This window comes from Myotis daubentonii, chromosome 16 (assembly GCF_963259705.1).
Source record: "Myotis daubentonii chromosome 16, mMyoDau2.1, whole genome shotgun sequence".
Lineage (NCBI taxonomy): Eukaryota > Metazoa > Chordata > Mammalia > Chiroptera > Vespertilionidae > Myotis > Myotis daubentonii.
In genome coordinates this window covers 17284415-17308276 of record NC_081855.1, presented here as the reverse complement: position 1 = coordinate 17308276, position 23862 = coordinate 17284415, and the positions used below count along the sequence as shown (strand labels likewise).

Genomic DNA, 23862 nt, shown 5'->3' with positions numbered 1-23862 from the left:
TAAGCTTTGGCAATTTAAAGTCAATTCCTTTGCACAATGGAAGCAAACACCCAAATCAAAAGCCCTCAGGGTCAATTGTGCTAGGACAAACTGGAATACCCCACACCCACCCCAAACCCTTTTCTTGTGCCCAGTGCCCCTCAAAACCCAGTCTGCCCCTGGGGCAAGAAGTCAGGGCAGTTACAGGGAGGCAGGCCATTCTTGTTGCCTGAGTCATCCCAGCAGGTGCTTGGGTGGTGATTCAACACCACTCCAGGTGAGAAAACTTAAACTCTCCCAACTCCAGCCCCCAAACAAAGGTTTCTCCACACACATTTTATCTTCAAACTTTGTCAGAGTCTGAAGGCAGGGAGCCAGGAACCCCAGGACAGCTCCCCTGGGGTTGAGAGATCAGTGACATGGATGCTGGAAGAAAAAAAAGGTCTGATTCCAGGGCAGGAAATGAGGGCTGGACATCAAGGTCCCACTCTGCCCAAGACCCAGCCCAAGCCCCAGGCCTCAGGTAATCCGATTAAGCTGCCAGTCTTGGCTCTTGGCTCTTGGCAGGAACAGTTCCAGCTTGGGCAGCCCTACCTAGCCAGCTGTGACTCAGGTACAGGAGTGGCCCAGCTCCCTCCAGCAGCAAACTTGGGGGGAGGAGAGAAGCAGCAAGACAAAAGCCACTCTCCTCGACCAGGAGGGTACCTGGGCCTAGGGAACTTAAGACTGTCCAGAATTCCCAAAGTAGACCATCTTTGGAACACTAGAGCCAGATGCTGAGAAACAGAAGGTAAGGTCCAGGAACCAGGACGGATCAGTCTTAGGAAAACAGCTGGACCAAACTGGGCACAAGGAAGACACAAGAACCAGAGAGCCGTTTGGATTTTTTAATTCTCTTTTTAAATACTGTACAGTGAAAAATAAATACGCCTTCTCATCCACCAGATAAGGTTGGTCCCCCTTCCCCTGGGGGACCTTGTCACCCCCTTCATACACACCCCTGGTTCTACTCCAAAACCTTCCCCATGCCTCCCACCCACTTAAACCCTTACTATCCCCGTCTTCCACAGTGATGAGGCCCCAGAAATCGGGGGTACAGGATGGTAGGAGGGATAGCAGGGGAACCCCCCTGAACTGTCAAATCTGGGTGGGTCAAGAAGCACCCCGCACCAAAGGCGGAGAATGGGGGTGTTCAGAGAGAGATTGGGGCTTTAGAGGATAAAGGCACATCCAGTCTGATGGGGAAGGAAAGGCTCCCCTCACCCTGGGGTAGGGTGGACAAGAGGGAGGTGGGTATGACCCTGTTACACACCCTCCACTAGCTCCTGGAGGTTGGGGGGGGGGACCCAAGCTTCTGTGCCACCCCCCTCCCCCCTAGATAAGAGCAGCTCCAGCGCAGGTCAGTCGGGCCTGTGAGGGCCATGGTGTTGGGCAGCAAGCGAGATGGAGAAGGGAGGGATGCAGGCTGGAGGTTTTATGAAACCCCATTCACCAAACTACCCAACTCCAGGGGAACGGAGAGCTCCCCATTCTCTGAGGGGCCCTTAGGAAGCTTGCTGACAGAGTCACCCTGAGGGGAAAGTGGGAAAGAAAATGGAGAGGAAAAAGTGGTCAGTAGAAATTCAGGGAATGACATTCCCTACCATCCTAGCACTCCTGGCATCTGGTGACCCAGGGATTGGTCCTTGAACTAAGTCACTCTCAGTGGGACCCATAAAATATGAACCAATCTTTCCTGGAAACTTATTTCAAATTTTCCACTATTCTAAATATAGTCTAAACTCCATCAGACATAGTCTTCTCTGCCATTTAGCAAGAGATTTCTTTGTGCAATTTCTTGTGTCCCTTGCCCCTAAAGAACAAAAAAGGGGGGAGGAGTAAATTACATCTTGCTTGCCTACCTTCTTCTGTCCTGAAAGAGAGTCCTCTAAGGGTTTAGTGCGCTCCAGGGTTGGCCGCTGGCGGCTCTGAGACTCTGCTCGGGAGATATAGTCAGCCACAGTCACTGGGGAAGGCAGAGGACCAAGAGTTTCAGAAGGAACCCAGGTATCCAGCCCCTAGATACCCAATGAACCCCAATCCCTGGCTATAGGGTAGGAGGCATCCCATTCTCTCAGCTCTAAGAAAAGATGCTGGTACCCAGTGTTAGCTGACCTGGTTGGCGGTCTCCACTGACAGAACCATCAGTACGGTTACCGCGGTTACGGCGGCGGCGGCTCCTATTTCGACGCTGAGGTCTGGACTCATCTTCTGTGGGGCAGGGGAAAATTCAAACTATGCATCCAAACTCCCATCCCTCAGTTCTTGCCCAGCTCTAATTTTAAACACCCCTTACCCAAGCCATTTTCTGTCGTGCTAAGCCCATCAGATTCCAGGCCTCCATCCATGATAGTCCTGTCTTCATCAGTGCGCCGGCGGCGGGAGCGGCGCCGCCTGGCACTTGCTGGGGGGGGTTCCCCAGGCTCTGAATCAATTGGAGGCTCTGGTTCAGATGTGTCCAGTAGGCTGTAGGGATTACTGTCTGGATCCTTCAGCACTGGTTAGAGAAGGAACAATTGGGAGTCAGGTGCCCACCAACTTTCCCTTTGTCCTACATTCACAAACCCAGCTGTCTGGTACTAGTACCTGAGCTAATAGATGAAGAGTTGTATCTCGAAGTAGGCCGGGGAGCAGGTGGAGGTCCCCTACCCCGGCCCCCAATTGGCCGCCTCCGGCTTTCTTCCCCCCGGGTTGGGGGATCTCGATCTCCTGTCCCAGCTCGGATAGGCTCTTCCCTCTTCTCAGACTCGGTCTCAGAAGCTGTAGATGGGTCTGAGCTGGGGCCTAAAGAACACAGGGAGTTGAATCAAGTCACTCCCCCCACCCAGTCCCAGGGTCCATCACTGTCCCCAAACTGGAAGACTTCTCACTCACCAGTCCCCCAGCCACTGTCATCTCCATCACCCTTTCCTCAATCTTCCACTCAGACCTTTGCCTCTCCTCGCAAGCCCCACCACTGTTCGCCTCCCTCTCCCATAGCTTTCTTACCATAGGCAGGACCACCTGTCCTCCGGCCCCGGCCACGGCCCCCATAGCTGCCCCCATAGGTTCGGGTCGTATGCAGGGAGGAGGAGCTCTCATCCGTGGTATATCCAGCTTTGTCGCTGCCTCCGGTGCCCCGCCCACTCCCAGGAGGGCGGAAGCCCAGCCCAATCTGCCGAAGTTGTTCATCAATTTGTAGCCTCTCTAAGCGAAGTTGTTCCACCTCCTGGTTGGGTAAAAAATAAAGGAAGATATGGAAGGAAGAATAAGTTTAAGATCAATGAACAGTTTCCTTTCATGTTTCTCTGCCCCAACCATCCCTACATATCTTGACTCTCAGGAATGTAAGAGGCAGGCATTGGTTAAATCAAAAATATTCTGGGATCCAACCCCACAGCCCCAAATTCCCACCCAGTAGTTTCTATTCTACTCAGAGACAAACTGGGCACAATCCTAACTTGATCCACCAGCAGTCTTCGCCCCTTGCTAGACTCAGATCTTTGCTCTCCCAGGTTTCTAGCTTGGGTACCTGCAGGTAGGAGAGGTGATATTCCAGCAGAGCCTGAGCATTGCTGATATTCTCTCGAGTGCCAACAAATATGAAGGGAACCATTCCCTGGAGAATAGAGGGAAAGGCAGATGGATTAGAAGGAGAGTCAAATGGGAGTATTAACTCTACCCTATCTCCCCTAGAAGCCCAACCAATGGGATTATTCACACACACACACACACACACAGAGGGAGGGAGAGAGAAAGAGAAAGAAAGAGGAAGAAACACCAATTTTGCTGTTCCACTTACTTATCACTCCTTGGTTGATTCTTGTACGTGCCCTGACCGGGGATCCAACCCACAACCTTGGCATATGGGGATGACTCTCTAACCAACTGAGCTACCAGGCCAGGGCCCAGTGCAATCTTTCTGGCTCTACATTGAGGGGGAAACAAATGCTCTACCACCCCCCCCCCACCCCTAGAAATCCCAGCCCTCAGAGAATGGCTTTGGGAGCAATCCCATCTCCTTCTGGACACCCATCTCTAGGCATAGTTGCCCATACCTCCTCCCTGGGGTTCTTCTTGTCATTATCACCTTCTACTCGAACCCTCACCACACCAGATTTATCCACGATCTCCTGGATTACTTTTCCATTCTTTCCAATCACTTTGCCTGAATGGGTGAAGGAGAATTTAGACCTTTTTTTTTTTTTTTTAAGGAGAGAAAGAAGAGTCAAAACAGTTAAGATAAACAGTCTTTCAGCTTCTGTATATAGATTTTGTTTAATACTCTATTGTATCTAGTTTCCTATTGAGTTTTCACAGGACAAAATATTACAATCCCTAGAAATCTGTTCTTCCATTTTTGTCACTCCTAGTATAGATCATTCTGTCCTTATGAAACTAAAGTCCATAGGGAGGTGCCAAGCCCAGAATCACTTAAGAGAATTTCACTTCTGGCCCCCCACTGTATTCTCTTTTATAATATATACACACCCCCAACTCACCAACCAGGTTCCTAGGCACTTGCACAGAGTCCTCAGAAAACTCAAGGTAGCTTCGGGCCTGTCGGCATGCCTCTGGAGTCTAAGAAGAGTGGGGAGTCATTACTAAAACAGAGAACGTGGATCTCAAACAATAATCTTTCTGCCACTCTTCATCTTTGGAAAAATTACTACCACCAAAGTCAGGGAGGGATATCAACATGACTCAGGTTTCCTTTCTACTTCACCCTCTCTTTTCTGTATCCCCTGAGAGATCTAGAAAACAGACATCTTTTGCTGACCTCCCCGTAGATGCGGAAAGTACAGGTCTCTTCACCCAACTCAATGGCCGTCACCCCAGGTACTTTTCGGGCCTGCTGGATGTTGGCACCATGAGTCCCAATTGCCAGTCCCATCAGGTCTTCTCGCACTGTGAACTCCTCTTGGAATGCTGCTGCCAACTGCTTACTGGTCTGAAAGGAAAAGGCACTGTAGGAATCATAATGGCGGAATCTCAGAAGACCTGTCCCAGGCACCTGATGCTTTGCAAGCCAGAACCACCCTGGAGTGTGCTGCCATCAGAACCTGTGTGGAAAATTCAGGAACTTTAAATTCCACTCCTACCTTCCAAATACCAATGGCTTAGGGGAAAGGGGAGAAAATGAGAGCAGAGTTTGGGCTTGGAGCCACCAAAGTTCTAGATTTAGCTCTACCACTATCTGGTTGTGTGACCCTAAACAAAACACACACACTGTGCCTCCATTCTATCATCTGCTAGATGATTACACCTGGCCCACCCCATCCCCAAACAATCGAGAAGGTTAAATAAGACTGGTGAGAGATAACTTTTCACAAGGTAAATGCAAGTATAAGAAACTATGACTATTACTTAACCAAACTAATATCAATTCCCAAAATAAAAACTGAAAAGTTGAGCAGAAAGCAACAGGTCAAGAAAAGCATAAAAGGAGCCTATGGAACACCATACTACTTCACTTTTTTTTTTTTTTTTCCAGACAAAAAATTTTAATTTAATTTTATTATTATTATTATTTTTTTCAGTTGATCAGTAGCCTAGCCAGGTTCTCTAGCCAAGTTCTAGCCAGGATCTCCAGCCAGGTTCTCTACTTCACTTCTTAACCAGTCCTTTGTGGGATCCCTGGGTACAAAAGACAGGAAGGCAGGAAAGATTCTAGAAGAGCCCTAACCGGTTTAGCCCAGTGGATAGAGCGTCGGCCTGCAGACTGAAAGGTCCCAGGTTCGATTCCGGTCAAGGGCATGTACCTTGGATGCGGGCAACATCCCCAGTAGGGAGTGTGCAGGAGGCAGCTGATCCATGTTTCTCTCTCATCAATGTTTCTAACTTTCTATCCCTCTCCCTTCCTCTCTGTAAAAAATCAATAAAATATAAATTAAAAAAAAGATTCTAGAAGAGAGAGTCTTAGGTAAAAAGCACCAAATAGGAAAGATATCTAAAGGGGACATTCCCAAATTACAATCCATGACTTCCTGCTTCCAAAACAGATGAGATTGAGTTATAGCAAGGATTTACACTAGACAAGAAGAAAAGGCTGGATAAAATAACTAAGTTGGGTGTTCAAAATAACTTGGGGAGGGAGAGGAAAGGATCTAACTGGATTTACAAGTATCTTCTAGAGAAGTATACCAAGGGTGTTATATTATTTTATCATCCTTTATATCAACACTAATAAAAGAGAAAAATGGTAATTGGCATACTACGATACCCTTTTCATTGGCTAATCAGGGCTATATGCAAATTAACTGCCAACTAAGATTGGCAGTTAACTGCCAACAAGATGGCGGTTAATTTGCATATGTAGGCACAATGCAGGGAGGCGAAAGGGAAAGCAGGAAGAAGCCCCCTGCCACTGACAGTGATCGGAAGCCCAGGGGGGAGCTAAGAGCTGGGGGGCAGGGCAAAGGCGGCCCTGGGGCGGCCTTTGCCCTGCCCCCCAGCCATAATCGGAGAATCAGGCGCCTTTTCCGCCCTGGCCAGTGATAGCAGGAAGTAGGGGTGGAGCCAGCGATGGGAGCTGGGCACGGTCGAAGCTGGCAGTCCCAGGAGCTAGGGGCCCCTTGCCTGGGCCTAAAGCGAAGCCCACGATCGTGGGGCTGCTGCAGCTGTGGGTCCCCGCTGCCCGGGCCGGACGCCTAGGCCAGAGGCATCAGGCCTGGGCAAGGGGGCGATCCTGCGATTGGAGGGTGATGGGGGTCAACGCCTGAGGGCTCCCAGTATGTGAGAGGGGGCAGGCTGGGCTGAGGGACACTCCCCCACACACACACCCAGTGCACGAATTTCGTGCACCGGGCCCCTAGTATTCAATATTTTAATAATAATTTTAAAAAACAAAACACAAGCCATGGCTGGTTTGGCTCAGCGGATAGAGCATCAGCCTGCGGATTGAAGGGTCCCAGGTTCGATTCTGGTAAGGGCACATGCCTGGGTTGCAGGCTCAATACCCAGTAGGGTGTGCAGGAGGCAGCCCATCAGTGATTCTATCTCATCATTGATGCTTCTCTCTCTCCCCACCCCCTCTCCCTTCCTCTCTGCAATCAATAAAAAATATATTAAAAAAAACACAAGATTTCTCAAAACCAAGAGCATGTCCTGATTCTTAAGACCTTGCACCTATGGTTAACTTAGCTATCTGGTACACTTTATCATACAGATCAACACAGCCAAGTCCTAGAGGAGTTAAACATTCTACCTTTGTCACCAGGAAACCTGTTCATGGAGAAATGAAGCAGATGTAGTTTTTATTATCTGGAGGTAATGGTGAATTTTTATTTACTTATTTTTAAATATATTTTTATTGATTTTTAGAGAGAGAAGAAAAGAGAGGGAGAGAGAGATAGAAACACCAATAATGAGAGAGAATCAGCTGCCTCCTGCACACCCCCTACTGGGGATCAGCCTTGCAACTCGGGCATGTGCCCTGGCCGGGAATCAAACCAGCAACCTCTTGGTTTCTGGATCGATGCTCCACTGCTGAGCCACACCGACCAGGCAAAATTTTAACTGCAGTGCCCTGAATAACATCCCTAGAGAAGTGAAAGATTACCATGATCCAGAATTTGCACAGGCTCAGAGAAAAGCTCCCAAAAAGACCAGTTTACTTGATAAATGGAAATGCATATTCAAATACAAACACATACCCTACTCATTTAGAATGGAATAATACCTAAGAAAAGGAAACGTAACCATCATAAGATGTGAGAGCTAAATTCTCAGAAATACACTGGTGGGCAAAAGATTTACAGTTGCAATACAAATAATATGAATAACTTTTGCATAGTCACAACTGTAAACCTACTTTTGCCCACCCCTGTATTTTAGTCTAACCTCATTGTCACAAATGAAGATAAAAGTTCAGTAAAATAGGACTCTCATTGCCAGTTAGCCTGGAGGTCAAATCACCCCCGGTATTGCCATCAACAATCAAGGCTTAACTACAACAAGACTGCACACAAAGACCACTAGGGGGTGTACCAAGAAAGCATAAAAAATGCAGAGACAAAGAAACAGGACAAAACTGTCAATGGAGGATATTGAGTTCAGAACCACACTTTTAAGATCTCTTAAGAACTGTCTAGAAGCCGCCAATAAATGTAGTGAGATCCTCAAGAAAACTAATGAGACCCTCGATGTTATGATAAAGAACCAACTAGAAATTAAGCATACACGGACTGAAATAAGGAATACTATACAGACTCCCAACAGCAGACCAAAGGAGCGCAAGAATCAAGGCAAAGATTTGAAATGCGAAGAAGCAAAAAACACCCAACCAGAAAAGCAAAATGAAAAAAGAATCCGAATATACGAAGATAGTGTAAGGAGCCTCTGGAACAGCTTCAAGCGTAACAACATCAGAATTATAGGGGTGCCAGAAGATGAGAGAGAGCAAGATATTGAAAACCTATTTGAAGAAATAATGACAGAAAACTTCCCCCACCTGGTGAAAGAAATAGACTTACAGGTCCAGGAAGTGCAGAGAACCCCAAACAAAAGGAATCCAAAGAGGACCACACCAAGACACATCATAATTAAAATGCCAAGAGCAAAAGACAAAGAGAGAATCTTAAAAGCAGCAAGAGAAAGAAACCCAGTTACCTACAAGGGAATACCCATATGGCTGTCAGCTGATTTCTCAACAGAAACTTTGCAGGCCAGAAGGGAATGGCAAGAAATATTCAAAGTGATGAATACCAAGAACCTAGAACCAAGATTACTTTATCCAGCAAAGCTATCATTCAGAACTGAAGGTCAGATAAAGAGCTTCACAGATAAGGAAAAGCTAAAGGAGTTCATCACCACTAAACCAGGATTATATGAAATGCTGAAAGGTATCCTTTAAGAAGAGGAAGAAGAAGAAAAAGGTAAAGATACAAATTATGAACAACAAACATGCATCTATCAACAAGTGAATCTAAGAATCAAGTGAATAAATAATCTGGTGATCGTAATAGAATCAGGGACATAGAAAGGGAATGGACTGACTATTCTTGGGGGGGAAAGGGGTGTGGGAGATGCGGGAAGAGACTGGACAAAAATCGTGCACCTATGGATGAGGACAGTGGGTGGGGAGTGAGGGCGGAGGGTGGGGCGGGAACTGGGAGGAGGGGAGTTATGGGGGGGAAAAAGAGGAACAAATGTAATAATCTGAACAATAAAGATTTAATTAAAAAAAAAAAAGTTCAGTAAAATAAAATGATTTGCCAAAGGTCAATTATTTGACAAAGCAAGACTTAGGATCCCAAGTTCAGTTGTCTTTCCAGAGTACAAATGGTTCTCAAATATATCCCTCAAAGTGTTTTGGTTCTGAGGTAATTTGAGGGATGCCAGCAGAAGAAAACACCCGCTCCACTGCTCTGATTGATGTTTTATGCCCTGTGCTTTCAAGTAAGTATATTTCACTTAATCAGAGTCCCATGGCTCAAAAAGAGTTTGTAAACAACTGTACTATAACATGATGGAGCTCTGCCATCTGGAGGAGTCTGGGATAAAATAGCAGATCAGGTATAATGGCCCACAAAGGCCTTCGTCTTTGTGTTCTGTAAACATAAGAACATGGGTAAAGGATGGGACAAGGGAGGAGGACAATAATCCTATCCTATGTAATAAAAGACAAAAAGGGGAATTAACCGTACCTCCGCTACGCTTCCCATTGGCTAATCAGTGAGATATGCAAAGTAACTGCCAACAAAGATGGCGGTCGGCAGCCACGCAGCTGAAGTGAGCAGGAGGTTTGCTTGCTCCAGTGATGGAGGAAGCCAAGGTTCTCCGCCTGCCATGGCCTGGCTCTGAGCTCCAAAAGCAACAGCTCCAAAAGCAACAAAGTTTCGATTATAGAAGCTAAACAAACCCCAGATACCTGCTTTCAGCCAGCCGCGGCCTCAGAGCTGGGAGCGCCAGTGACGGCAACAGAGTTTCAATTATAGAAGATAAATAAATCCCAGAATAAAAAAAAAAAAGAAAAAAAGGAGAGGCTGGGAGCTTCAGTCACAGGCCAGCCTGAAAACGGCCCTCAGCCCCTCACCATGACTGGCCAGGCACCCCAGTGGGGACCCCCACCCTGAAGGGGGTGTGGCCAGCCTGAAAAGAGCCATCAGCCCCTCATCCAGGCTGGCCAGGCACCCAAGCGGGACCCCCACCCTGATCCGGGACACCCTTCAGGGCAAACCAGCCGGCCCCCACCTGTGCACCAGGCCTCTATCCTATATAGTAAAAGGGTAATATGCAAACTGACTCTAACAGCAGAAAGACTGCGAATGACTGGTCACTATGACACACACTGACCATCAGGGGGCAGACGCTCAATGCAGAAGCTGCCCTCTGGTGGTCAGTGCACTCCCACATGGGGTAGCTCTGCTCAGCCACAAGCCAGGCTGATGGCTGCCAGTATAGTGGTGGTGGTGGGAGCCTCTCCTGCCTCCTCAGCAGTGCTAAGGATGTCTGACTGCAGCTTAGGTCTGCTCCCCACTGGCAAGTGGACATCCCCCAGGGGCTGCCAGGCTGCCAGAGGGATGTCTGATTGCCAGCTTAGGCCCAATCCCCCCAGGGAGCAGGCCTAAGCCAGCAGGTGGTCATCCCCTGAGGGGTGCCAGACTGTGAGAGGGCACAGGCCGGGCTGAGGGACCTCCGCCCCCCCCCCCCAGTGCACAAATTTTTGTGCACCGGGCCTCTAGTCCTATATAATAAAAGGCTAATACGCAAATTATCCAATCAGGAGTTTGACTGCTTGCTATGATGTGCACTGACCACCAGGGGTGGCGCAGAATGAAGGAAGGCCCCAGCCGGCAGCCAGCAGCCGGGGGAAGGCAGGCTCCAATCAGCCCTGATCACCGGCCAGGCCTAGGGACCCAACCTGTGCACAGATTTCATGCACTGAGCCTCTAGTACCAATATAACAGCAGTAAAGAGTAAAGCCAAAATCTACCTCTAGGTGTTTCGTAGCTTCTTCATTTCGAGACATGAGTAGCAGTTTAGTGCGCAGGCTTCGAAAATGCATATCACCCAGGAGGGATGCACGCTTCACAGGGGCTTCTGAGGTTGACTGGGAATAAACCAACGAAGTCATTAAAATTGACTCTAAGGCCCTAGCTGGTTTGGCTCAGTAGATAGAGTGTCGGTCTGCGGACTAAAGGGTCCTGGGTTCAATTATGGTCAAGGGCACATGCCTGGGTTGTGGGCTTGATCCCCAGTAGGGGGCATGCAGGAGGCAGCCAATAGATGATTCTCTCTCATCATTGATGTTTCTCTCTCTCTCCCTCTCCCTTCCTCTCTGAAATAATTAAAAATATGTATTTTTTAAAAACTGACTTTGAATAAATACTCGGGGAGAGCCAGCAACTGGGAATCAGGATGTCTGGTCTCTGGACAAGGGTGGAAGTTAAAAAATAAAGCTAGGGAAGAGGAAAATCATTGTTAGCCTCACAGGGTGTACTCTCTGGGTGCCTAAGGGGAGAGATTTTAGCCAGCAGACACAGGTGAGAACTGTACAGTCTATTTTTTAGAGTTTAAATATACAAGAGAGGGTCCTAGCCCAGACTGCAATATAAGGACCAGGTTTAAAAAAAAAAATTTTTGCCCTAGCCAGTTTGGTTCAGTGGATAAAGCGTTGGCCTGCGGACCCAAGGGTCCCGGGTTAGATTGCGGTCAAGGGCACGTACCTCAGTTGCAGGCTCCTCCCCGGTTCAGGCCCTGGTCAGGGACGTTAGGAGGCAACCAATCGATGTGTTTCTCTCACATTGATATTTCTCTGTCTTTCCCTCTTTCTCCTGCTCTAAAAATCAATGGAAAAATATCCCCTGGTGAGGAATAAAAAAAATTTTTTAATTCAAGGTCTGACATAAGGAAGACTAAGGAAAGGTAGGGCTACCTGGGCACACAGAGGTCAGGAGCAATAAAGTCCTCTCTGACAAATAAATATAAGCACATGCTCCTCCATTTCTACAAAGAAGTTAAAACGGGAGAAGGAAAAATTGCTGAAAGGGTTTACACGAATAAACTCACCAGGATGAAAAGCTCACTATTTGTAATGTTGAGAAAGATGCAGTTCGCTCCCAATGCTTTCTTAAACTCTTTATGAACATTTTCATTGGAACAGCTGCAGAGAAAGAGAAGTGTTCAGAGGGCAGAGTGTAGAGTGCAGGCAAAGGTTCAGGAGAGCCCTGGTTGGTGGTTCAATGGTTAGAGCGCACCAAAGCATCAGGGGTTTAATTCCCGGTCAAGGGCATATACTTAGGTTGCAGGTTCATCCCCAGCCCCATTCGGGGCATGAGCAGGAGGCAACTAATCGATGTGTCTTGTTTTTATATTTATTTATTTATTTCTCTCTCTCTCCCCCCGCCCCACACCAACCCTCCCTTCACTCTCTCTAAAAAAAAAAAAAATCAATGGAAAAAATATCCTCAGGTAAGGATTAAAAAAAAGAGGGGGGGGGTGCGTTTTAAGGGATGAAGAAAAACAAGAACTGGGAGCAAGAAGGGCTCTAGAGGGCCAAGAAAACAATAGACAAGACTGAAACTGGGAGAAATAGGGCAGAAATGAGGGCTGTAAAGAGAGCCTGGGCCCACCACTACTCCCTACATCCCTAACACTTACGCTTCTCTCAGATCCTCAGGAACAGCCATGGTAACCTTGAAGAAGCTGCCTTTGGTTGCAAGGGGATTGGGATTAACTGGCCGAAGTCGTTCCAGGGTGACAATCTCATTGTAAGTGGCATCACAGGCAGCATATTCAATGACATAGAACTGACCAAAGGAAAGAAAGGAGAAGTTGTTGGATGACCTGAGTTTCTACCTCCCACCTTTCAATAACTAAAATATTTGTTTCAGCAGTTCTCCAAGGGCCTTCACAATCACTCACATCTCCCTTCATCATCCGCACCCGGGCCAGCCACCAGCCACAAGGCTCTTGCTCATTGGCTCGAGAATAAACCTGAAGGGAAGATAAAAATAAAAAAGACACTGAAGACCATCCACAAACATCAAGAATGGAATAAGCATTAAAATACTTGGGAGGTATCCTTAAACCAAGATAAAAGAAACTGGAGGAAGGAGCTGCTAATTAGAAATCAGAGAGCATTAGAATTTACATGCCGCTATAATAAATGAAAGGTAAATAATCCTCTGAAACTAGGAAACTCCCTGAGAGTTTGGTTGTTCACAACAGAAACGGGCAGGGAACTGCTGCATTTCACTTGTCCATAGGCTACCTGGCTGGATGTAGTAGCTTAGCTTGGGGAGTAAGGAGAGTAAACCAACCAGGAAGGAGCCTAGGATACTGATATCAGGGTAAGGGTGATGCAGTGAGAAAAATGAAAGTTAGAAAGGGTGGACTCCATGGGCCTTACCTCCACCTCATCCCCTTCTGTGATCTCCTTATTATAGTCAGCTGGAGGTGGTAGCCGCACATCCCCAAAAGGAATTTGTCTCTCACTCTGCCAGCTGCAAATGAAACGGTGATATGAAAGCTATTCAGGCTAATGTGGTTGCCCATTTCTTCAGGATTAGGTTATTGCCTCAAATTGCTGGGCAATTTCTACCTTCCCTGGTGATGAGAAGCTAAACCCCAGGCCTTGCTCCATAATGGTAGCTTCCATCTCTTGCTACCATCTAAATACTGGATCAAATGCTCCCCTGCCCTCACTAAATTTTAGCCCTTTCCTCTCCTTCGATCCATATAAAGTTGCCCACCCAAACCCTTGGCTATCCCCTACCTATTTGCCTCATGGGATTCAGCCACGCCCTCTTCAGGAGAGCCCTGGTTGGTGGTTCTCCTTCTAGGACCTAATATGCTAGATTCTCTATTCCCGAGGTCTTACTTGTTTTCAAAGAAGATGGTGACAGAGTCTTCATGGACATCCTTCACAAAGCCCTAGAATAAATTTTAAAACAAAGTAAAAAAAAAAAAAAGAAAATAACAATTTACCACTATCTTAGCCATTAAGGGAACAAAGACATTGAGAGGCCCTTAAAAATACAGTTTTAGATGGGGACACAAGCAATCTAAAGACAGGCCAGAAAAGAGCTGTACTGGAGAAAGAATATGAATATTGAGGTAGAGATAAAGGAGTGATATCAGCATGGAAAGAGATGTGGCAAAATCCACAAATAAGATGAGACAGAAAGTAGAGGGGGGCAAATCACTTGTATCAAAACAGCCTGGAAGCCCTAGCTGGTTTAGCTCAGTGGATAGAGCATCAGCAGTTCTATTCTGATAGATAAAGGGTTTGGTTGCAGGCTCCTCCCCGACCTGGGCCCTGGTTGGGTCGTGTGTGGGAGGCAACCAATTGATGTGTTTCCCTCACATAGAAGTTTCTCTCTGGCCGGAACCGGTTTGGCTCAGTGGATAGAGCGTCGACCTGCGGACTGAAAGGTCCCAGGTTCGATTCCGGTCAAGGGCATGTACCTTGGTTGCGGGCACATCCCCAGTGGGGGATGTGCAGGAGGCAGCTGATCGATGTTTCTCTCTCGTTGATGTTTCTGGCTCTCTATCTCTCTTCCTTCCACTCTGTAAAAAATCAATAAAATATATTTAAAAAAAAAAAAAAAAAAAAGAGGTTTCTCTCTGTCTTTCCCTTTCTCTTCCACTCTGCCTAAAAATCAATAGAAAAATATCCTCAGGTGAGGATTAACAAAAACAACAACAAACAAAAACTAGCCTGGAAACTGGTGGTCTACTATGGCTACCACAGGGGACTTCCTATCTGTCTGATTTCTGTTGTGCTGAGTAGCTTGCCAGAATTCAATTAAAATACCAACAACATTCAGCAAGGCTAAGAATATCCCATGAGACAGCGTGAGGCTGTCCTGGAACACCTAGAGGACATCAGGATCTGCCAAGAAGAGAGAAGGGTCTAGCTCCCCCATAGAGCAAGAGACCTGAGCACAATTGGTGCCTTGATGCCCAGGTCTTAATAAACAGAACATTGGAAAAATTAAAAATGATAACCACAATTTACAGAAGAAAAAATTAGAACTTGAGATGTGAGATTTCTGAATGCTAGACTGTAATACTGCTAAGCATTTGAAAAGAATAATAAAATTTGTAGAAGACCCTAATCTTAAGATCATGATAAGGGAGAACAGGGATGAGTAAATAGCTGGTCTACCTCCTACTTTCTATGTCCTCACTGCAGATGCCAAAGCTATGTGTCCTATGCTCCCAATTTCTGTACCTTCTCTTCCTATTTTCACATACTCAAAATTAAGGACAGTTAATTTTTATAGTCCAATTCATTAATTTTTAATTTTATGACTGAGCTTTTGGTTTCATGTCTAAGAAATCTTTGTCTAATCTAAGACCACAAAGGTATATGTTTATGTCTTCTAGAAGTTTTATAGTTTTTATTTTACATTTAGGTTTATCATCTATTTTGAGTTAAATTTTGTATATGATGCAAGATTATTAATAACAAAGTTCATTTTTACTTAAAGATATCCAGTTGTTTAAAAGACTATCCTTTCTATAGTGAATTGCCTTTAACTTCTGTGAAAAATCAGGAAATGTGCCCTAGCCAGTGTGGCTCAGTTGGTTGAGCATCATTCCATGCTCACTGGTTCGATTCCCAGTCAGGCATATGCCAGGTTGCAGGTTCGATCCCCAGTAGAGAGCGTACAGGAGGCGAATCAATGTTTCTCTCTTTGATGTTTCTCTCTCTAAACTCAATAAAAAACATTAAAATTTTTTTTTAATAAAAAAATAATCAGGAAATGCAATTAATGTATGACAGAAAGTAGATGAGTGATTGGTGGAAGACTTGTGGGAGTGACAGGAACTGTTCATTATCCTGATTGTAGAAATGGATTATTATCCTATCTAATAAAAGAGAAACATAGTAATTGGCGTACGACCGCTACGCTTCCCATTGGCTAATCAGGGCAATATGCAAATTAACTGCCAGCCAAGATGGTGGCCGGCAGCCAGGCAGCTTAAAGTGAACATGAGGCTTGCTTGCTTCAGTGATGGAGGACTGCAATGTTCCCCGCCTGCGGCTGCCGGCCTCTGAGCTGCAACTCTAAGCAACTATGTTACAAATATAGAAGCTAAACAAAACCCCAGAAACCTGCTTTAGTCGCCGGGCTTCATCCAGCAGGATTGCAACATTGTTTCGAATAAGAGCTGGAGACAAGCCTCAGGGCTAAAGCTGGCCCAGAATAAAAAGAAAAAAGAAAAAAAGGAGCGGTTGGGAGCTTCCGTCACCTGCCAGCCTGAAAACAGCCCTCAGCCCTTCACCCAGACTGGCCAGGCACCCCAGTGGGGACCCCCACCCTGAAGGGGGTGTGACCAGCTGCAAACAGCCATCATCCCCTCATCCAGGCTAGCCAGGCACCCCAGTGGGGATCCCCACCCTGATCCGGGACACCCTTCAGGGCAAACCAGCCGGCCCCTACCCATGCACCAGGCCTCTATCCTATATAGTAAAAGGGTAATATGCCTCCCAGCACCGGGATCAGCGGAGCCGTGAGGCCTCCCGGCACCAGGATCAGCGTGACAGGGGGCAGCGCCAAAACCCCCTGATCGCCCTGCAGCTGTGTGTGTGACAGGGGGTGGGGCCACAACCTCCCTATCGGCCCTGCTCTGTTCGTGACAGGGGAAGGCGCCCCAACCCCCTGATCAGCCCTGCTCTGTGCCTGATAGGGGGGAGCTCCCCAACCGATTGCCCTGCGGCTCTGTGTGTGACAGGCTGCGGTGCCCCAACCCCCTGATCGGCCCTGCTCTGTGTGTGACAGGGTGCGGCGCCCCAAACCCCCAATCGGCCCTACCCTGAGCATGACTGAGGGTGGCATCGCAACTTGCCGATCCGCCCTGCTCTGTGCATGACAGGGGCGGCGCCCCAACTCCCCAATCAGCCCTGCTCTGAGCCCGACCAGGGGCTGCACCTAGGGATTGGGCCTGCCCTCTGTCACCCAGGAGCAGGCCTAAGCCAGCAGGTCGTTATCTCCTGAGGGGTCCCAGACTGCGAGAGGGCACAGGCTGGGCTGAGGGACCCCCCCTTCCCCCCGAGTGCACAAATTTTTGTGCACCGGGCCTCTAGTCCTATATAATAAAAGGCTAATATGCAAATTGCCCCCACGGGCAAGAGTTTGACAGACTGGGAGTTAGACATGCGCTGACCACCAGGGGGTGGCGTGGAACATGACGGGTATCAGCAATGTGGCACCGGCAGTGGGCAGCAGTGAAGGCACTGCCAGTCCCAATGACCCCTTACGAGAGCGGGACCATGGCGGGATGATGGAGCAGGTGAGCGGGTGGCACCAGGCCAAGGCAGGTGTGAGTAGGGGCCCCGATCACCCTGCCAGTCACCCCACAGATCAGCCCTGACTGCCAGCCAGGCCTAGGGACTCTACCCGTGCACAAATTTTGTGCACCAGGCCTCTACCTCTAGGGTGTGTGTGTGTGTGTGTGTGTGTACACACACACACACATATATATGTATATATATTTGTATCTATACATATGTTAAAACCTAACAAATTGTACAATATAGATATATGTACTTCATTGTATGCCAATTACACCTCAATAAAGCAGTTAAAAAAATTAGAGGATTCGGCCTGGCTGGACTGGCTCAGTTGGTTGAATGTCCTCCTGTGCACTGAAAGATTGCCAGTTTTATTCCTGGTTGGGGCACATGCATGGGTTGCAGGTTTAACCCTCGGTCTGGGAGTATACAGAAGGCAGCTGATTGATTCTCATTCTCTCTCTCTCTCTCTCTCTTCCAATCTCTATGCATGTGTTCAGGTAAGGATTTAAAAAAAAATTTTTAGGGGGTTCCAGCTTTGGTGTGACTCAGAGCATCATCCATACACTGAAAGGACCCAGGTTCAATTCCCAGTCAGGGCACATATGCAGGTTTCAGGCTGATCAATGTTTCTCTCTCACATCAATGTTTTCCTTTCTTTCTCTCTCTAAAATCAATGAAAACATCCTCGAGTGAAATATTTTTTTCTTAATTAGAGGGTTCAAAAGGCTATTCCTAAACTTTGCAGCTAGGGACAAAAGATTAGGAGAGAAAACAACAAAAACACACATTGTATCACTCCCACCTCATAGAACTAATCAATCATAAACACTTATTATATTGCTGTTTCCTTATGGTGGGAAAATCTTAACCTAAATTTCACTTTTAAAATATATATATTTTTTATTGATTTTAGAGAAAGGGAGAGGGATAGAGATAGAAACAGCAATGAGAGAGAAACATCATTGGTTGGCTGCCTCCTGTATGCCCCCCCGCCCCACCCCAATGGGGATTGAGCCCTCAATCCAGGCATGTGCCCTAACCAGGAATCGAATGGGTGATCTCTTGGTTCCTGGGTCAATGCTCAACCGCTGAGTCACACCTGTGGGGCTAAATTTCACTCTTAATACGAGCCATCTCTCTTTTTTCAGATTGGATCTTATTATGGAACCTTACTGCTGCCCAAGGCATTAGTACTACTGGTACTATCTGGCCCCTTCCTTATCCATGCTTTAACTCTTTTCTACTCTTCATTCAGCTCCATCAATGCCCACTCCTACTATTCCCCATTCAAGTCTTCTGAAGCATTTTTATTCCTCACTACTTGCATGAGTCCCTCTTCCTTTTCAGTTCTTCTCTTAGCTCCTTAAGTTTCCTCCTCCGTCATCGACTAAAAAAAGTAGATTTTAAATAACTGTATCCCAGCCCTAACCAGTTTGGCTCAGTGGATAGAGCGTTGGCCTGCGGACTGAAAGGTCCCAGGTTCGATTCCGGCCAAGGACATGTACCTTGGTTGCAGGCACATCCCCAATAGGGAGTGTGCAACAGGCAGCTGATCGATGTTTCTCTCTCATCGATGTTTCTAACTCTCTATCCCTCTCTCTTCCTCTCTGTAAAAAATCAATAAAATATATTAAATAAATAAATAAATAAATACTGTATCCTGCCCTAGCCAGTTTGGCTCAATGGAAAGAGCGTCAACCTGCGGACTGAAGGGTCCCGGGTTCGATTCCAGTCAAGGGCACATGCCTGGGTTGTGGGTTTGATCCCCCAAGAAACATCAACCGGTCTCTTCAGCTGACTTCATTCAATTCTTTATCCAAAATGTTTATCTCCAAGCTTTAGAAATAGTTTATAAAGAGAGTTAGCTATTCTCAAAACATTTTAGGGGTGAGATAAAAGGAGTGGAAGAGATAGAAGAAAATTACTTGCCTACCTCTTTTGTAAAGAGATAACCACGCCTAGATATACCTATTCACAAAGTATATGCCTAAAGTTCTAACCCAATTCTTCTCCAACATATCAGAGTTGACCCTCAGGTGGAGGTAGCAATGACACCCTGGTTTTTCTAGCTACCATGATCCCCAAAGCCGATCAATGATTAATGTAGAAATCAGAATGGAGTTTTCCCTCACATTACTCAGCAATTCAACCAAATGCCATTTACTCTTATATTTCCAGGGTCTTTTTCCTTCAAACATTTTCCAAGTTTTTACCTTAACTCCATTCATATTTCATTCCAGTCTCTGCTCCTTAATTCCACCAACATCCCCCTAGTTTTTTCCTCCAAATATACTAGTGGTAGACAGTGAGATCCCAGTTCAGCTTAATGCATGCCCATTGGGAAGATAAGCAGGTGAGTCTCTAAAGGATAACTCAATTCAGTGGCTATGGCATATCCTGGCTTTGGTTAATAAGAGCCTAGGACTAGACAGAAGGAGAAAGAGCCCTAGGTTCTTAGGTACTTTAGTTTCCTCAACATCTAAAAGATATGAAATTGATCTTGCCTTCAACCTATCTTCTAGTCCTGGGCTCTCAAAAGAGAGGGAGTTCTAGCAGAAAAGCAGTAAGGGTCTGGATAAAAACCATGTGTTGAAGCTGAGAAAAGAATGGGAATTAGGATTTCCAGGGAAGGTCTGGAAAGTTGGATGATTGCCCTGGAAGGTGAACAGATATTTCATTTAGGAGAGCATAACTGAAAGAATAAAATACATTAAATTCTGACAGAAAAGAAAGAATTGACAAAAATAACTTAGATCCCAAACCTGACATTTTCAGTTCTTTCATGGTAGATCGAAAATAGGACCAAATTCTGAGAGCAGAAAAGGACCTTCCCAAATTTACAGTTCCAGAAGCAATATACACACTTCTTGACCCACACACTAAAGTATGCTGAGTCACGAATATTAAATCGGTAGCAAGGTCAGAATGGGTAAGTATATGGCACTGAAAGCTGAAGAAAAATTAGTCTGAATTTAGGGATTTTTTTGTTGTTTTTAACTAAGGCATGGGGCAGAAAATTCTAAAGTGGCCAGAATAAAAAAATCTGCATTACCTGGCTTTGTGTCAACTCTAATAATCTCTACTCCCTGATTCAAAGTATCCTGTCCCCCAATTCACCCAAGTCTACCATTGCCATAGCCACCAAGAGAAAAGGGAAAGATTCAGAAAAGAGATTTTCTACTGGGTACGTATGTAGACAGGGAAACATCCCCCTTCCCAGTTGTCTCACAGTTCATTTGAACTGGATACCAATCTTTCCCAGCTGTGCTTGGCTCCCATGCTTCCTAGAACAAAAGCAAACATCATATCTTGAGCTCAGACTCAATTTAAGAATCTAAGAATCTGGGGGTGGGAAAGACCTAGGTAAAAGGATAAGATACTGGGGGAAATGGGGCTAAAATCTTATGAGGAAAGGTACTATAACAAAAGTAATGCAAGTTTTGGGGAAAAGTATGAGACAAATGCACTCTCAGAATCAGAAAGGAATTAGAGATTTTGCCAAAGAAAACAGAAATGCTATGGAGGCAGCCTAGAAGAAAAAGTCCCATGAGTTAGAAAGAATGCAGAAAAAAATGACAAGAGATCAGCTGGGAGCTTCCTTCAGACACTGAATAAGGTGGTTCCTGGGGATTACACAGGAATATAGAAATATCAGGATAAAAAGGCAAAGACTTAAAGAGAGAATATGACAGATAAATATGGGTACCCACAGGCACTGAATATAAAGAAATATGGCCTGGCTGGTATAGCTCAGTGGTTGAGCATAGACCCATGCAACGAAAGGCTGCTGATTCGATTCCCGGTCAGGGGACATGCCCAGGTTGCGGACTCGATCCCCTGTGAGAGGTGTGCAGGAGGCAGCCAATCAATGTTTCATTCTCACATCAGTATTTCTCTCTCTCCCTCTCCCTCCCTCTCCCTCTCTAAAAATCAATTTTTTTAAATCTTAAAAAAAGAAATCTGGTGAGGGTAGTAAGAGAGAAATAGGCATTTGGAGTGGGTAAAGAATGACTACGCTGAACTTATCAATTGAAGCTGGGGTAGAAACCTTCCATTCCAAGGGCAAACAGGAGACCCTTTCCATGGTAAGATATGACTTCACAGGGAAGGAGTTGGAGAAAGTCATTTCCAAGGGCAGGAAGGTGGAGAGTTCTATTATGGGATAAAGGCTTAAGAGGAAGTGAAGGAAATGCAGCTCTTCTCACAAGTGATGTTATCAGGAGTTATCTCTGCTCTTGCTCCTCAGGGTAAAATAAAAGAATAAGACAGGAATCAAAAGCCTGAGCATAATTCCAAGCATAAAGTCCAAAATGTTTCAAAATAACAAGTCACACAAAGAAAAAATCCTGAGACAAGAGGAGTCTCTTTCTGGCTTAATCTAAGAGTTAAAAAAAATGTCCTAGAAAGTGGATTCAGGACAAAGAAGGTGGTAGTGAAAGAAGTTCTAAAGAACCAAAATCCTGGGAAAGGGCAAGATAGTCCCCTTCTTCAAAAAAGGCTTTATCAGTCCGGCCAGCATGGCTCAGTGAGCGCTGACCTATGAACCAGGAGGTCACGGTTCGATTCCCGGGCAGGGCAGGGCACATGCCCGGGTTGCAGGCTCGACCCCCAGTGCGTGTGCAGGAGGCAGCCAATCAATGATTCTCGCTCATCATTGATGTTTCTATCTCTCTCCCTCTCCCTTCCTCTCTGACATCAATAAAAATAAATTATTTAAAAAAACAACAACATTACATGAGATTCCCAAATGGGGAGAGTTGGCCGTAAGTCTTCTAGAAGTGGAAATCCTTAAGAAGATAAACGGAATCCTCATGAATCCCCCATCTCTTTTACAGACCTTAAATATCAAACTTACATTCCTCAAGATGAAGAAACTACATGAATGACTTCAATGTATCTGAGATCAAAGTGACATGATGAAGACAAATCCATCCTTGGCTTAGAATGGTAGACCAGCTAGCTCTCGGATAAAGGGGTGGGGTGGCATACTTGTGCAAAGATGCCACCTTCTGGCTAAGAGGCAACTTGACGGGTACAATCCACAGTTCCCGAGGTCAAAGATACCAAATGTCACAGACTTTGACAATTTACCCTTCCGTGGGTCGGGAACAGAAATGTAAGGTGAAAGTGGGGTGCCTTCCAGCGCCAGGAGGTAAAGGCCTCTGGAGGAAGATAGATAAAAGGATACAATGTAGAACGGCCTTCCCATGGGGGCTATAGAGAAAGAATAAAGAGAATTCTCCATGTGCTTGGACTGTGGGGAAATGGGATTCCGGTCTAAGGCATGTCTCCTACGAGGACACAGGTGAAGTCAGCAGACACTGGGCAAGGGGGCCTGGGGGCGGGAGGGCCAACCCAAGCGCAGCGATGGCCTGATGCCCCTTCTCTCTGGGATGGGGTGAGGCAGGTGTGACGGAAGGGCCCCAAAGAAGAGGATGGGATAAAGTTCCGGCGGTCTCCCCAGGAGGCTGCGGGTGGGAGCCGGGTCTGCGGCGCTGAGGACTCGGCTCGGCAGCTCGATCCCGCCCCCTCTTCCTCGCTCAGGCCCGGGGTGCGGGCCGAGGAAAGGTGTCCCGGGCCGGTGCGCCGTCTCACCTTGTAGAAGGCCCCGTTGGAGCCGCGCACCTCGACGGGCAGTCCTGGTTCCACGTCTCCCCCCGAGGCCAGGCTGCCCATGGCGGCGCCGCCGCCTCCGACTCCCCCGACGACGGCTGCAGCAGCGGTCTGCGGACGGGCCGGCCCAGGCCCCCGGCGCTTCCCCGGAGGAGGAGCTGGAGGGGGAGCCGCGGGGGGCGGGAGCCGGGCCGGCCCCACGGCGGCCCTGCCACAGCCAACGAGCAGGGGGCCGGAGCCGGGCCGCTCCCGGTCCGCCGCCACCGCCTTGGTCTCCGCCACCGTGAGAGAGACGGCCGCCGCCGCCGCTGCCTTCGTCACCTCAGCTTCCGCCCGCCGCCACCCCCGCTGCTGCCTCTGTCGCGGGACCCGCTTCTGCCGCTGCCGCTCCACGGCCTCCACCTCCCCCTGCCACCGCCGCCTACTGCGCAGGCGCGCGGGGCACCCGCCCGCCGCGCGCGGGGCCCTAAGGACCACGGCGCAGGCGTCAAGGCTGGCGACTCAGCTCGCGCTCACCAGCGCCTCATAGATACCACACTCCCTTCGGCTCTCTCACGCCCCCTCGCGGTCCCTGACTAGCGCTTGCGCAGAAGGAGATTGGCGCTCTTTCTTCGCCACCCCACCACTCGAACACCCCCATATCTTCCTTTCCCCGCCCCACAACACTGAGAACTAACCAATCATGGGGAGGGAGGGGCCACGCTCACTCAATTGGATTGGATTTCTGCTGCTCTGGCCAGACCACACCTACTTCACTGTGAGCTCCAACAGGCTTGGGCGCATTAGGGATGCGCATGCGTCTGAGTGGCTGCTTGGTCACTTTCCCCACCTTTGTCTTTCTTGGTGCGCACGCTCCAAAGCAAAAAAAGAGGAGGAGTCGGAAAAGCAAAAAAATAAATAAATGTAAGTGTCCCACGCGCATGCCCTGAGCTTTATATACATATCGACCCTTTTAAGCTTCAATAACTGTGCAAGCGACCTTCTTGCCTTGAGAAGATTCT

At 47.3% G+C, this 23862-nt stretch overlaps 1 protein-coding gene across 2 annotated transcripts; it reads right to left on the bottom strand.

Annotated features, from left to right (window-relative positions):
* Positions 1-852: 852 nt before the first annotated feature.
* On the bottom strand, positions 853-23304 carry FXR2 (FMR1 autosomal homolog 2). 2 transcript variants are annotated; one of them, XM_059668765.1, is made up of 17 exons: positions 22844-23304; positions 13823-13875; positions 13352-13445; positions 12865-12936; positions 12601-12749; positions 12010-12103; positions 10934-11050; positions 4778-4948; positions 4500-4578; positions 4056-4165; positions 3530-3616; positions 3007-3226; positions 2605-2802; positions 2315-2515; positions 2134-2229; positions 1881-1984; positions 853-1549 (listed from the first exon to the last, which is right to left on the bottom strand). In XM_059668765.1, exons 1-17 carry the CDS (start codon positions 22922-22924, stop codon positions 1454-1456), a joined length of 2022 nt encoding a protein of 673 aa, XP_059524748.1. In that variant the 5' UTR covers positions 22925-23304; the 3' UTR covers positions 853-1453. The 2 variants fall into 2 exon arrangements, with proteins under 2 accessions (XP_059524748.1, XP_059524749.1); XM_059668766.1 differs by lacking the exons at positions 13352-13445; positions 22844-23304.
* Positions 23305-23862: the final 558 nt, after the last annotated feature.